The 14,311-nt window shown below is 44.6% G+C and overlaps 1 protein-coding gene across 3 annotated transcripts in view; it reads right to left on the bottom strand.

Annotated features, from left to right (window-relative positions):
• The window catches only part of LRP4 (LDL receptor related protein 4), an 84,450-nt gene extending 75,123 nt beyond the window's left edge, over positions 1-9,327 (bottom strand). For all 3 annotated transcript variants that reach the window (XM_052782024.1, XM_052782025.1, XM_052782026.1), the window contains exon 1: positions 9,162-9,327. In XM_052782024.1, the coding sequence (XP_052637984.1) occupies positions 9,162-9,246 (85 nt within the window). In that variant the 5' untranslated portion in view covers positions 9,247-9,327. The remainder of the gene's footprint in view (positions 1-9,161) is intronic.
• Between the last annotated feature and the right edge of the window lie 4,984 nt (positions 9,328-14,311).

Raw genomic sequence — 14,311 nt, 5'->3', positions numbered from 1 at the left:
TTCTAGTCTGGAATTTGCACTAAGAGCAACAGAAGATTACAGCTCCTCATCTTCCAGTTCGCAGGAGGCAGGTCACAAAGAAGAGAAACAACGGGCTTCTCTTGTGAGTGGATGAGCCACTTCAAGCCAAAGAAGTTTGTAGTGGAAGGTTGCAGAAGGCAGGGATCAACAAGGTTGTTCTTCCCTACTTGAGTACTGGTAGCATAGAAATTACTCAACGTAACTGCCAAAGATGCGAAGATGACAAATATGCCCTTCTCGAGGAGTTGAGGCACAGGCAAGGGATCCACCTGCTCCACAGATAAAAGAACCCTGGGCCTGGAAAAAAAAAAACAACAAAAAACACAAACCAACAAACACCCAAAAGGCCTAAAGGCCTTCTGTTATTTAAGGTAATGCTGACTGCAGGTCTGAATTCTTCCTTACACTCAAAAATGCAGTGAACAAAGGCCTACAGACAGTGTTGATTCATGACCAGTGACAGCTTGAACTGGAACAACACATGAGGTTACCACCCTTGTGGTGGAGACATCTTAGCTCAGGAATCAGCTGTTCATGAGTCAACACTCTGTTGCAACAGCCATTCACTGGTACAGGAAAGAACTCAGACCCAGGGGCAGCCTTTCCTAAGGCCTAGCAAAGATAGGAAAGGGCCGTAACCTCACCAACCAGCCCAATTCAGTCCTTCCCCGTTTCCAAGTCAATGCCCAAGAAAAATCCCTTTACCACTTTGACTCTGCATGGATACGGCTCTCAAATCAGCCTGCTCTTTCCTTGTATTAAACTTAGGTCTGTTTGCAGGGCAATGATTAGTGCCCTTGTCAGGAGACCTGACCTAGTCTCCCACCTATTCCCACATCATGCTTTCTAAGATTTAGACACTGAATACTTCTATTTGAGATCCATGACAAAAATGCAGATGGTCCACTAGCATCCCTATTTGCCAATGACTATCCTCTCCTGCTTCTTGGCTATTAAAGCCTCCAGAATGGCAGCCTCCAATCTATCTCCCTTTCCCATGCTGCAAACTCTTCAGTTTTCTCTCACAGCCAGACCCATTATGTGTCTCCTCGTGCTAATAGGTACTACATTGATCTAGGCTCTTTTAAAAAGGCAGCACAAATTAGGGGCATGTCCTCCAGCCATAAGAAACTCAACTCAGGCTTTTCGAGAGTAACAGGCTTCAAAAATCACGGTCAGAAGAACACAATCTCTGAGGCCTCAAAAACCTCATTTCCTAAATTTGTCAAGCCTGAAGAAGTTGCAAACTCTGAATCACAAAGAATGGACAGCAGTAAAGGTGGCTTCCTCTTAACAAATGCCATTTTACTTCAGAGAATTATCCCACCTCCTGGTTCAACCTCAGGAGCTTGGAACAGAAGCAGGAAATGACAATCCTGAGACTTCACATTTTTTTCCCTGTCCTCAGAGTTGTAAAGAAAGGATTTGACTACTCAGCAGTTATGGAAATTCAGAACTAAAATTGGGTGGGAGCACAAATTAAAAAATGAAGGTGTGTCTTTATTTTATTCTAATCCTAGATTCCATGAGACACGGTTCTGCTACAGTGAATGGCTGCACCTTAGGCAAGAACCTCTCCCAGACACTACCAGCTGTCACCAAGTCAAATGAACTGACAGAGCTGGAGATTCAGGCTAGAGGAGCAGAGTGCATATTTCCCTCTAACCTTCTTGCATAGTCACACGATGATTCTTATGAGCCTTTCAGAGAAGGAGGCTGAGAACATCACATGTGTATGTTTTAACAGTTCTCACTAGTGACTCACTCCTTCACATCGCAATTCTTAATGGAGAAGAAGAAGAGAAGTAGCCTCCTTTTCCAGGAAAGGTGTTATTTTCTGCCACCAGTCTTGTTGCTTCTGTACCCAGACTCCTTTCCAAACCCAGAGTAATCTCCTATTCTCACTTTACACCTTTTTCCAAGCAATCACCTCCAACCTCTTAGCTTCTCTCTTCAACTCTGCCCTCCCATTTCACACACCTTCCAGACAGGACTGTCCTCCAAAATACCTTCCCAGACATCCCACCCAAAACTCCTTCTGGCTGTATGTGCTCCCAAGCCTGACAGGTCCCACATTCCACCGTTGCAGAGAGCTCCATCACCACCTCTATCTCATGGGCTCACCATCTCAGCACTATGCCAATATCAGTCTCCCTTTCTACCGCTGTCCCCATTGCTAAGCTCCTGATATTTCATAAAATCACCCCACTAGGTCAGGGGCTGTACTGCTGAGGGTCCCTAACAAGTTGTCACATCCTCCTTTAAATCATTACTAAAATAAGTCTTTCCCTGCCTCAGCAGTTAAATTCTGCTCAATGCTCATCTTCACTTTCAAAATTTCCATCTTTTATACTACCTAATTAACAACTCTTTCTGCCATCAGATCCCATATAATTACTCCACTTGGATCTCCTTACACGGCTCTTCTGTTCCTTTGCCAGCTCAAGTCCTTGGCTCTCATTTTCAAAATGCCTATCTTTGCTTCTGTTAATATCTGTATTCCTATATCCCCCTCCCTTCTTCTCATGGTTTACACTACTCTTGCATCTGCTTCCTCATCCTTATTTCCACAGTTACCAGCTTTCAGTAGTCTTTGATGCCAACTCCTACCCAAAAAACCCTCTCTATCCTTGTTCTAAGAAGTGATTGGAATGAAAAACTTTCAGAAGCTTTTCCCATTAAACCAAAGCTAAAGGAAATTTAATTAGAAAGCTATGCTGTTTTAATATTGGACCTTATCTATCCCTCCAGAATTATCATATCCCTGATCCTTATCAGATGTCAGATGTCCAATTTAGACTATAAACCCTTTGGGGCAAATGTAGCCTCCTCCTCCATGTTACACAGAGCCACAGCACTTAGAACGATCCTTAAGGTAAGAAAAACACCTCAGAAATTCAAAGAACTTGATTTTGCGAAGAGCAGCACCACTCCATACACTGAGACTTGAGAATGACCAGAGAAGTTAAAAGTACTCACTCTTTGAAACTTGAAAAGGCAAGAATAGGGTTCCCTCCCAACAGAAATAATGTCTGACCGTGTTTGAGAAGAGAGGAGCTGGGTACAGACTGCACTGAAAAAGTTTTTCCATGGTATCTCTAGCTCCTTCCTGCCTCAAGTCTCCAAAGCCATCACTTATCCCCTTCGAAACAGCAGGAGAGTCACTTCTTTTTTCCTTCCCTCTCCAGAAGGAGCACAGCAGAAATAAACCTCGAATGATAAATTATGCACCACCTTTGTGTGGCTGCCTCTTGGCCAGACGGGAAATTTTTCTCCCAAAGCCTTTTGTTTCCAGCTTTGATCCCAGTGTTGGATCCGCTCTGTTCAGCACTCCCTCCGCATGGAGGTGAAGGGAGAGCTGACACAGGCCAAGTTCAGGCTTACTGCAAGTCACAGTCAGATCTTCCATTAGCCTTCTCCCCTCCCCCTTCCCAACTGGAACTCTCCTTGAGTTTGAAAAGATCCTATTAAACATTTTCCAGAGGGCCTTACAGAGGATACATTATTTTGATGGATGCTGGGACTAAAGGAGGAGGATTTCTAAGTACAGTGAAATAATGGAGTTTGTTCTAATGGGTTTAAGAGATGCCCGGGGGCACCAAGTAAGTTCCTTCTCTGCAAATCAAAAACACAGAAGACCAGAAAATGGAGCCGAACAACTAAATGCCAGGAAGCGGGGAAATCGGGCTCTATTTAACTGCTGCTCTTGGTTACAGCCAACTTCAGGCTGCTTGGAAAAACAGCACACACACACATCACTGGCACAAACTTAACAGGAGAAAACAAAGAGACAACAGGGGTCAAACTGGGGGTGGCAAGTAGGAGAAGGATGCAAGGCTGGGTCCCCACCCCCTACCAGAGAGTCGGATCAATTATCCTTGAATACTAACAAGATTTCTGATTAAAGAACTGCTGCTATGCAATAGAAACAGAAAGCTCCAGCAGCTGGGAGGGGCTGTCAGGCAGTAACAAAGAGATACAGAAGACTATGCCCTGCTAGGGCATTCGAAGGAAGTCACCATGCTGGCAGCCAGGAGAGAGGTCTCCTGTGTCTGGAGTCATGATAAAGTCTCACTGCTGGTAAATTTAACTCCAGGAGTAAAACTTCACCTTGACACTACAGAATATGGGGGTCTGTTTTCAGGAAAACACATTCTTTACTGGAAGCTTTGCTGGACAACATTTCTTTAAATAACTTCATCACTATAGTACAGGGAGGTAAATTTTATTCTCATCCTAATCCATTCAGGGGAAAAAGCTGGTGCTTCTTAGTTCTGGGTATTGCAACATCGGAAAGTTGCTATTAACATGTAACAGCTTGAGAAGCAAGAGCCTGCACTGTCTTCGGTCATACATTTTTTTACAAAACTGCAATTTGCAGTACAAACATTGAATATGCATATACAGTACTGCCTGTTGATCTTAATGGTTTGTTACTTGCTGACTGGTGGCTAAATAGAGAAAAACCTAATGACCTAAGAAGCTCATGAAAAACAAAAGCTTCTATTACTACTGATCACAGCCCAAAGTTGTGCTAACATTAAGCATCCTGCTATAGGCATGTATCTCATACCATCAGAATCAGGCTCACGAGCATTCAATCCCCTTTTTTCTTTTTCTTCTATTTTAAACAATAAACACAATTCCTTGATATGCGGAGTTTCAGTCATCCACAATTTAGCAAGACATAAGTCCACAAACACCAGCTCTGTTCGATGTTAATAAAGTCTTCAAGAAAACTTATTTTCCTTTCACCTAGGCTCACAGCAGCCAAGAAGGAGTTCTACTCCTCACAGAAGCACCGACTGCAGCTCAAGAGTCTCTCAGACTAAATATGCAGGCTGGAATACTTCAGCATTTAACAGGCAGTTCTGCATCACAGAGGCAAAAAAATGCCTGGAAAGCTGAAAAACCTGAACATGAACTCACCCACAACAGGATGGCAGCCAAATACACCCAAGGTAACAGTCCTAGAGCGACCAGATATACAGTATGAATAAACCACAAGCCTACAGAATCACAAGCCCCTAGATCCATATAGTTCCCGTCTTCAGTACAGAGAAATGGAAATCTACAGGAAAGACGATACAGAAAGAAGAGATTCAAGAAGCATTACATTGCCCAGTCTTCACACAGTAGAGACAACAAAATCCCGTAAAAGAGTAACACCTAACATAACAGCCATGGCAAATAATCACAGGCACTACAGACACAAAAGCAAGAGCCTAACCACCATGCACATTAGATTCATGGACGATAATTACAATTAGAGTTCCCTGCCATGATTTGTGTGAAACACAGACAGCCACTAAATACAGTATGCCAATTAATGGAATGGGTTTGCTGTATGCCAGAGCTCCAGCTCTGGATGTTGTATCAGGTAAAGCCAGACACCTTAAAAGATGGTCAGTTTAAATGTGCGCACATGTGCATATATATCACTTGATTATGTAAAGCTCTTTGAGATAACATCACAAATAGTTAAGGTGGAAATAACAGAGGACTAGAGAAATAAAGTGTCCACTTTTCTTATGTGTTTATTTTAACAACACTTTACTTACCAATTCACCCTTTCCAACAGAGAGTCAATAAAATTTCTGCGGTTTTATGAATCTTTCGATCATCAGCAAGAGAAATAGAAATATTAGTAAAAAGAGAAATAGCTATAAGTCACAAGCAGCAGAAGAATTCAACGAAGGTGTAGGACATGCACTGACTTTTTAAACCCATTTTTAAAACCTTGACTGGTTTTTAAGATAACATCTCTTTATCAGCTTTTATAAGTGTTATGAAGCATATATTCTATTGTGCTCAACGGTAAGTTGCATTCTAGGGCAAACAGGGTTGGCCTTGGGCAAGACAATTTCTACTTCACTTCCCACATTTACAAAACAAGGATAATATTTGCCTATTTCACAAGAGCGCAGGAAGATTCAAGAGGACTATCAGACTACAGATCATTCTCACAGAATGAATGTTTTAATTGTTTTTTAATGTTAATTTCACCAGTCTGGAGAACTACAGGTTTTTAGGAGTAAAAACAAAATACAAATCACTTCAATTTCTTCTTCTACTTAACATACAGCAAGTACTGCCTTCTGGTTTGAACTACAAAAAACTGGATAATGTTTATAGCCAACCACTTTTTCTTCTGTAACTTTAATGAACACAGCGTAGAGAAATAGCTCCAAGTTTTCTGAAATCCCATTTTGTGGCCCACATGAACAGAATATCCCTCTTCAAGGTTCACAAAACACTCTGGAAATGCAAGCACTTTACGTAACTAAGCACCTATTAATTTGGTTGCTGCATACACCCACACTCCCAGGATGCAAGAAGGGATTCTCTATGGCAGAAGACAGTGCTAAAGCTCACAACTGAATGCTTTTGGAAAGAAAATATAAAAGAAAATTGCTTATCTACACTAAATAAATGAAACGATAATGTTAACTTCGTACTGGAAGATTGATGCTTTATGCTTTTCCACTAATGCTACTATGTTTTAGTAGACACAGAATTGTTTAAAAAAAAAAACCCAAAACAACAAAAACAAAACCAAAAAAACCAACCACCACCACTTATCAGCCTCCTGCAGCACCTTACTTTTCATTTTAGAAGAGTGGGTATGTTACTTAGTACCACCACCACTTTGACAAAAAGAAACAGTCAAGAAAATTCAGGGTGATCATGAGATCTATGAATATCATCCAACCCGATCAACAGTAAACCCAGGCACTCTCAGAACACCCAGGAAGTAGAACATTGTCAGCTCCAAGTTGACAACAGGGAAACAGCCGTTTTGCACTTGGCTGAGAGCTGCAGAACCAATAGCAAAGCCAAGCACACATAGTGGAGATCATGATTCCCACTGCAAACTCTATTTCTATAGAGGTATCACATTCAAGTTTGTGACTTTAAAATGTAGTCAAGATGTTTGGGGAGTAAAGCTGATATTAGCCATGTGTTTTTCTGGCAGAGCTCCAGGAGCCGGAACTGCAAGCACATCACCCAGACAGGTTCTGTGACATTCTGTATTTATATTAACGCAGACCATCATAACATCAGGCCCTTCTTCATCACCACACACCAGCAGCGCATGCCATTAGCTTTAAATTCTCTCTATATACCTGTTTTTACCTGCAATGCATTTTTCCAAGAGCTCAAGATACTTGCAGACCTTTTTTTTTTTTTGGCAGACTTTTGGCAGACAGTTTTATCTGCCACTATCCACCAAAAGAGGGTCAAAGGTCAATCTTGCAGACTTGTTTGCTTTACCTGCTCCTCTACTGAGGCACAGTGGTAAACGACCAAGCTCTTCTAACAATTTACCTGTTTGGCATCACGAGTTCTGTGGCTGTGCATGCTTTGTGACAGTTAAGCTGTACACCATCCCCGCAGGTACTTCTAAGGGACAATGATGAAAAACTTCTAGCTAAGGGGAGGAACACGAACTATCACAAACTTTGGCATCTTCTCTGCCACCTCCTTACTGACACCTCCTCATGTTTTTCCTTGCTTCAAATAGGAAAAAAATTGCTCAGGAATTGTGTTCTTATTGCAAAGCATATCTTCCTGTGAAGGAAAGATGATACTCACTTCTGGAAGCAGTTGGCACATCCAATCACAAACTCCCGTTCATTCGATAAGAAAGTACAGGAAAGTGCACTGATGGGAGAACTACTTGAAAGAGAGACAAACTGCCATAAAAAGTGTCCGGGAGACATCAAGGCACAACCACCTACGAGTAAACCTGCACTTTACAATCAGACATCCCCCACATGGCTGTTAACAGCCCAGACACATTAACTAGGAGCACCTGGGTAACAGCCAAAATAAAACACATCCAGATCTGCACCTACACTAAGATTTATGCTTTAGATCCTTCTCACTCCTAGACTGCAGCTAAGTATCTGTGTGGCACTTGGGAACTTAAGAGTACTTCTGGTTTCTAAAAAGCAGATTTTCTGGTACACAGAACTGCAGCCTTTCCAAGCTGGTTTAGCACCTTCTTCAAAGACTACCTGCAATTAGGTTTCTTGTTAGAAGAGAAATAATATTACGTGAAACCCAAACTCCACGTGACTGTGCCCCAGAGGCAATACTTGCCGAATGATGGAGGTCAGCAGCACTACTGCAAATGCTTCCCATAATTTCAGAGTAGCATAGGAGAAAACGGATGGATGAAATTATACAGCAGCTGCCAAAGGAGTAAAGGGAGAGAAACGAGGTAGGTATCTCCTCTCCACACCCCTCCCCCACAAGCCTTCCAACTCCTTATAAACAATTCCGCGAGGCGTTTAGATGTGTCCTCCTCCACCGGGCGCCCTTGTAAAATACCGCACTACTGCACAAGACGAAGAAACAGCAATTGCTTTTCAGTTGATAGAGCAACCACAAAGATAAGTTTTCACCAGCGAGACTTCATGGAACCGCTTCCCTGCTCGCTAAGACCGCAGCGAACTCCTCCCCTCGCCACTATTTTTGGTACCGCTCCTGCCTCGGCCCCACTCTGCCAGGGCGCTGCCGGAGGACTTCCAGTCCCCGCCGAGGCGAAGCGAGGCGAGCCGAGGCAGGTAGCCCGGGGCGCCGCCGCGGAACCGGGCTGTACCTTTAAGGGGCCCGTCGCGGCGGGTGCGCGGCTGCATTCCTGCTCCGGAGCGGCGGCTGTCCCGACACGCCGGGCACGGCAGCCTCCGAGGCAACCTGCGCGCCCGCCCCGGCCCGGCCCGCCGCTCGCACCGCGGGAACAAAGCCCGCGCCCGCCGCCGCCAAACTTCCGCGGGGGGCAGCGGCCGCGTGGGCGGTGGGGACCCTCCGGCTGCCGCCGGGCCGGGCCAGGGCAACGCCGCGCCGCCCCGGGACCCCGCGCCCCGGCCTGCCGGGGAACCCCGCCGGCTCCGGCCCGCCGCGCCAGGGCACGGGGAAGGCGAGAGCCCCGCGTCCGGCCGCGGGCCGGGGCACGGACAAAGCGCGGTGGCGGAGCACGGCAGGGCTCCCCGCTCGGCGAGCGCGGGCAGGTGAGCGGCGCGCCGGGGCAGGGTTCCCCGCCCCGGCAAGGCTCCCCGCCGCCGAGCCCGGGACGGCGGCCGGGCTCCCCCCCGCGCCGCCGCGGGGCAGAGGACGCCGCGGCAGCCGCTTACCTCTGGCGCGGAGCAGCGCTCCCAGCAGCAGCAGCAGGAGCTGCGGGGGCGCGGGCAAGAGGCAACCCTCGCCGCACCGCCTCATGGTGGCAGCCCCCCGGCCCCGCGCCCGGGCCGCCCGCAGCGACGTCCCGGGCTCCTCCTGCGCGCAGCACGCCGGCCCGGCCGCCGCTTGCTCCCTCCGCAGCCGCGGCAGCTCCCGGGGCTGGGGGCTCGCTCCCCGCTCCGCCCGGCCCAGGCCCGGCCCCGGAGGAGGAGCCCCGCCGGGGCAGCCCCCGCCCCGCTCCCCCCCAGCGCCGAGGCAGTTCGCAAACTTTCGGCGCGGCAGAGGCGGTCCCCGGGGCCGCGGCTCTGCAAAGCGAGACACCACCACCCCACCCCCCCCCACAGCCCGTCACCACCCCTTGGGGCTACCGCCCGGCACCGCGGCGAGACCCCCGGGCTCCCCACGAACCCCCGGCCCCTCTGCGCCCTTGCCGCGGTTGCGGCTCCGTCACCGCAGGCGGGGAAGCCCTTCCTAAAGCGGCCCCGGTCCTCGGGGCTCTCGCTGTCCCAACTCCCGCAGCGCCGCCAAGGAGCATCGCTCCGGGCTCTCGGCTGCCCGCCGCAGCGGTGCCCGGTATCCTCCGGTGGCTGAGCGGTTCCCCCGTGCGCTGCCACCGCTTCCCGGCTCGTGCCAGCTGTCCGTACCCAAGACAAGCGACAGAGCCCTTCTCCCTGTCCCACCCCCGTTTTCCAAAGACCCTTCAGAAACGGAAAGTCTCTAAGCACCTCTCTCACGAGCCCTTTGCCCAGCATACATGCTGCTATCTAAGAGAAACGTTTCATTTTTTCCCTCCGTTCGTGACAAGTGTTCGGCTGTTTGGTGTTTTCCTTACAGCCGCGGTGTCCGGAGACAGCTGATTGTGTGTGAGTCTCGGATACTCTGAAAACAGAGCTAGGGTCGTTGCCTGTAGGAGTGGAAATTAACGCTTGAACAACTGTCTTGTGTGCCTTCTGGTCTCTGTGCTGCATTTAAAAGAAAACAGGCTTTCACTGGACATCATCGTTAAAGCCAGTTTTACGATCCTCTGTGGCACGATTTGGCATTTTAATACATAGGGTTGGCAATGCAAGAAACTGTTGTTAAATAATTAATCATCTCAGTTGATTTCAAAGTATTAACTTGAGTGGAAAGCTGATTCAGATAGTCCAAACCCTAGACCACAGGGGAAGATGGGAATTTTGTCAAATTGACACCAAAGGGCCAGTGATAGGAATGGTCTTACTTAAAGCCTTCGCACAGATGAATCCAGGGGAAGCTGCAATTAATACTCTCCTTTAAAGAATCACAAGAGCAAGTAAACAGCACAGCATGTGACTGAGAATTCTATTAATTAAGTGTAAAACAGTGAAGACAAGGGATATTATTAAAAATGTCAACATAAAATTAAAACAGGGACTGAGTCTTGACAAATTGAGCTCAATGTAAAGAAAAAAATAATCCAATACAGAGCTTCACTGAGGAGGAGAACTCCCAAGAGCAGGAACACCATAAGAAACAGTAAGCAGCAAACCATACATAAATTTACAATATATGGCCCCCAAAATTTAAAAAATGCAGACTTTTTGCTTTATATGCAGAATCACTGCTTCAAGATAGGAATAGATCTACTTTACATAGCCTAAGTGCAATAGCACGTAGACTATGGCATTGAATTCTATGTATTTGATAGGCAAAGCATCCAAAGTTGCAGAAGAGTAACAACAAATCCAGGTAGCCAAAAGGTGGAGAGATTAAAAAACCTCTCTATGCTAACATTGACCCAGAAGCAGTGACAGAATGAGGCATGGAAAGAATATGCAATTACTGTAAAGAAATAAACTCCAAGATACCAGAGTTTAAGATAATTTAAGTGGAAGAGTTGGGAACAGTGGTTTGAAGCTAAGGGAGAGAAAATGTTAACATCACTCTGTCTGGCGGTTGGCTGATTGGCTAGCATGCAAAACTCTTACTGCATCCCCCTGAAATACAGGGCAACATAACCAAAATTCATTTAAGTTTATATTCTCTACTGAGGCTAGATCCCCAGGTAGCATAAATCAGAGCAGCCCTGCTGACTTCAGGCTCATAGAAGCCTGTAAGAAGTTTAAACGCCTAAGTACTGAACGTGATAAAGCACAGACACAGGGCCCAGAACTTCCTGATAATTATATGCTTAGGTCATGAAATAGTCTTCCAGCAGCTGAGATGAGTATTTTCCTGTGTTTGAAACAAAGGCCTCTTGAAAAATATTGTCCTAAACACAAATAAATTCAAGCGTTACCTCTTCAGTCCTTCTCTCCCCAGGGAACAAATATTTTTACCCACTTGTGTTTGTTGAAGTGTGTTTACCAGTCTTCTGCATCTTGTGTTGTATTCTGGGAAATCACTTTCCTCTGCAAGCTCAACTTCCCTAAATTACATCTCTGTCTTATAAATCATTTTGAAATCCCCTGGTGAAATGTTAGAGAAGCACATAGTATTGTCTTTCACAACAATCTCCTAAATAGGTTGCAGTTGAGCAGATGGAAATTTATATTATAAAGCTCTCAATTACCTACCTGTTGATACAATACTATGATTGAATATAGCCCTGGTTCCGTGTGGGATCTTTGAGGAATAATTGTAAAGTAGATTTATGCAGTGTCAAATGGGTATTTTTGGTGAAAGAAAAGTAGAAGGGTTGCTAAGTAATGCTGGTAAAATTTAGCCATTATGCTTAGGACTTGCCTCTTTCAGACCAAATAACTTTAAGAAAGACTATATAAATTTCAGAGTGCACTTCAACCCATGCACAAGGTAGGTACTTGCTTTTACCCACAGCTATGAGGGAGGAACATTATGAAGTAACTCGTAATAATTTATAGATCAGTGATAAGTGATATATAACATAAGTATTGTAAGACAGATGAGAAAGAAGTAATTAAAATATAATTAACAATTAATTTATATGACAACATGCTTAATCAAAAAAACCCACCAGTCATTATAAAGGGAACAGGAAGAAGATTATTATTCTAATAACCATTTCAGGACATAATTCTCCCCCCCTCCAAATAGACATATTAGAGAAATAAACTAGTCCAATGACAGAAAATAACTACTCTGAAATAATACTAAAAGTTCACATCATCTTCAGAGTGATTTTAAATAGCAACCCTGTGTTAGGAAAAAGAGAACCAAGGACATGGTGTCATTGGAAAAAGAAGAAAAAGGGAACCAGAACCAAGTAGGATTACCAGGAAAAATACACTTTAACTATCTTAAAACTGCAAAGACCTTAAGAAGAGGTTAAAAAAAAAAAGAAAAAAAATGGGGTGGACAGTTTTGGTCTTACCTGTCAAAGTATTTTTAAAGCATTCAAACGGGCCCTTCCTTGGGAAGATGTTTCTCTGCACCTCAGGTTTCCTAGAAGAGAATGACAGATCAGATAGCTTAATTGCTATGTTCAGAGGTCTGGAGTAATCATGTTTTAAATATTTGAGATAGAATTAATTAATTTAATAGAACGAAAAAAGCACAAGGAAAATGGGCAAAATGCATTTGTGCTAAATCAGGTTCCCTTTTTTAAAGTAATGTTAAGCTCACTGGGTAAACAGAAGGCAATGGACATGATACATCTTGTATGGCTTTTGGCACTGTCTCACAAGACGCTTTCATAGAATGACATTTTAAATACAACTAGTGGAAGGTGTGCAGGCATCTGACAGAAGGAGACCATAGTAGTCATTAGTGGTTATTCATCAAAACGCAAAGGCACCTCAGAAAGACACCTTTCAGGGTCTGTCCAAAGCTCTGTTTTGTTTAGTATGTTCACTGACAACTTAGATGCTGGAATATTTATGCTTGTATAATCTGTGCTAAAAAAATCTGATAACCTCAAAACAATGGCAGGGGATGCAAACACTAGGAAGGATGAGATCAGACACCTCAAATGCTATTGACAAATTGGACAGGTTGTCCAAAAACCAACACAGAAAAAAACAGTAATGAGAAATATAAAATATTATTCTTAGGAAACAGACATCAATAAACGATGTGAATTCCTGAGTAGACAGAAATACAGCAAAAACAGATCTTAGGGTTGTATGGATAATGAGCAATATAAATCAACAGTGCAGTGCCACTGCCAAAAAATGCATTTAATTCTGGAATGCCTTAACAGGTGTGTCATATACAAGACAATTTATTTGATTTCTTAACTTCACATGGTACTGAAGCCCCAAGTGGCATACTGTGTCTGGTCCTGGCTGAACACCTTAGAAATATAAACACAGCTGAAGAGAAACAAGAAAATAACAACAAGAACAAGAAGTTTAGAAAACACACCCTTTGAGAAAAAGCTGAAGGAATTAGATTTGCCTAGTCAAGAAAATAAAAGCTTCAAGTGAGATGCAGCTTTCCAATACATACAAGCATATTAGAGAGATGTTGATCAGCTATCCTCTACGGCTACAGTAGAAATACATGAAAGAGTCAACTTGATTTGTGACAAGAAATGCTTAAAAGATTTTGCTGATCAGCATTCCAACTAAGGATTTTTCAACACTGGAGCAGACTGTCTAGGGGGACCGTGGAATCTCTTCCACTGGCATCGTTTAGAACAAAGTTCGATAAGCATGCAGGTGCTAGCCTTGATATGTTTAGTCTTGATGCAGTGCAGGCTGGACTAGGCGATCTTTTGGGACCGCTCCCAAACCTAAGTCCCACAATGGATATCATTCAGAAAACTCTGACCGGAAAGATCATTACAAACTCTGCAGTCTGGTTGATCAAATTCTGTATTACTAGTGAGCTCCACTAACTAAACAGAAAAGCCAGGAAAATGGCAAGTTGTTCCCAACAGAGCTCTGGGTTCAAGATAAAATCATGGGTTCTGTGCTATCAGACTACAGGATTTTCCAATGGCCCTTTTAATTTCTATCGTTATTCCACTGCTACATTACCCACATCAGTTCCCTCTTCAGTATCACCAGTGAACCAAAGAGGTGGTAGCTTGGAATACCAGGTAAGTTAAAAGTCAAGATTTTACCCATACATAGGAAGATTCAGTTAAACAGTTGGGCCTCTGAATTCACTGTTGGACATGTAAAGAAACAGTTCAATTTTCCAAACAGCTGAGGGACCT

Source organism: Harpia harpyja, chromosome 3 (assembly GCF_026419915.1).
Source record: "Harpia harpyja isolate bHarHar1 chromosome 3, bHarHar1 primary haplotype, whole genome shotgun sequence".
Lineage (NCBI taxonomy): Eukaryota > Metazoa > Chordata > Aves > Accipitriformes > Accipitridae > Harpia > Harpia harpyja.
The sequence above is the reverse complement of the archived record's forward strand: the minus strand, read 5'-3'. Positions and strand labels throughout refer to the sequence as shown.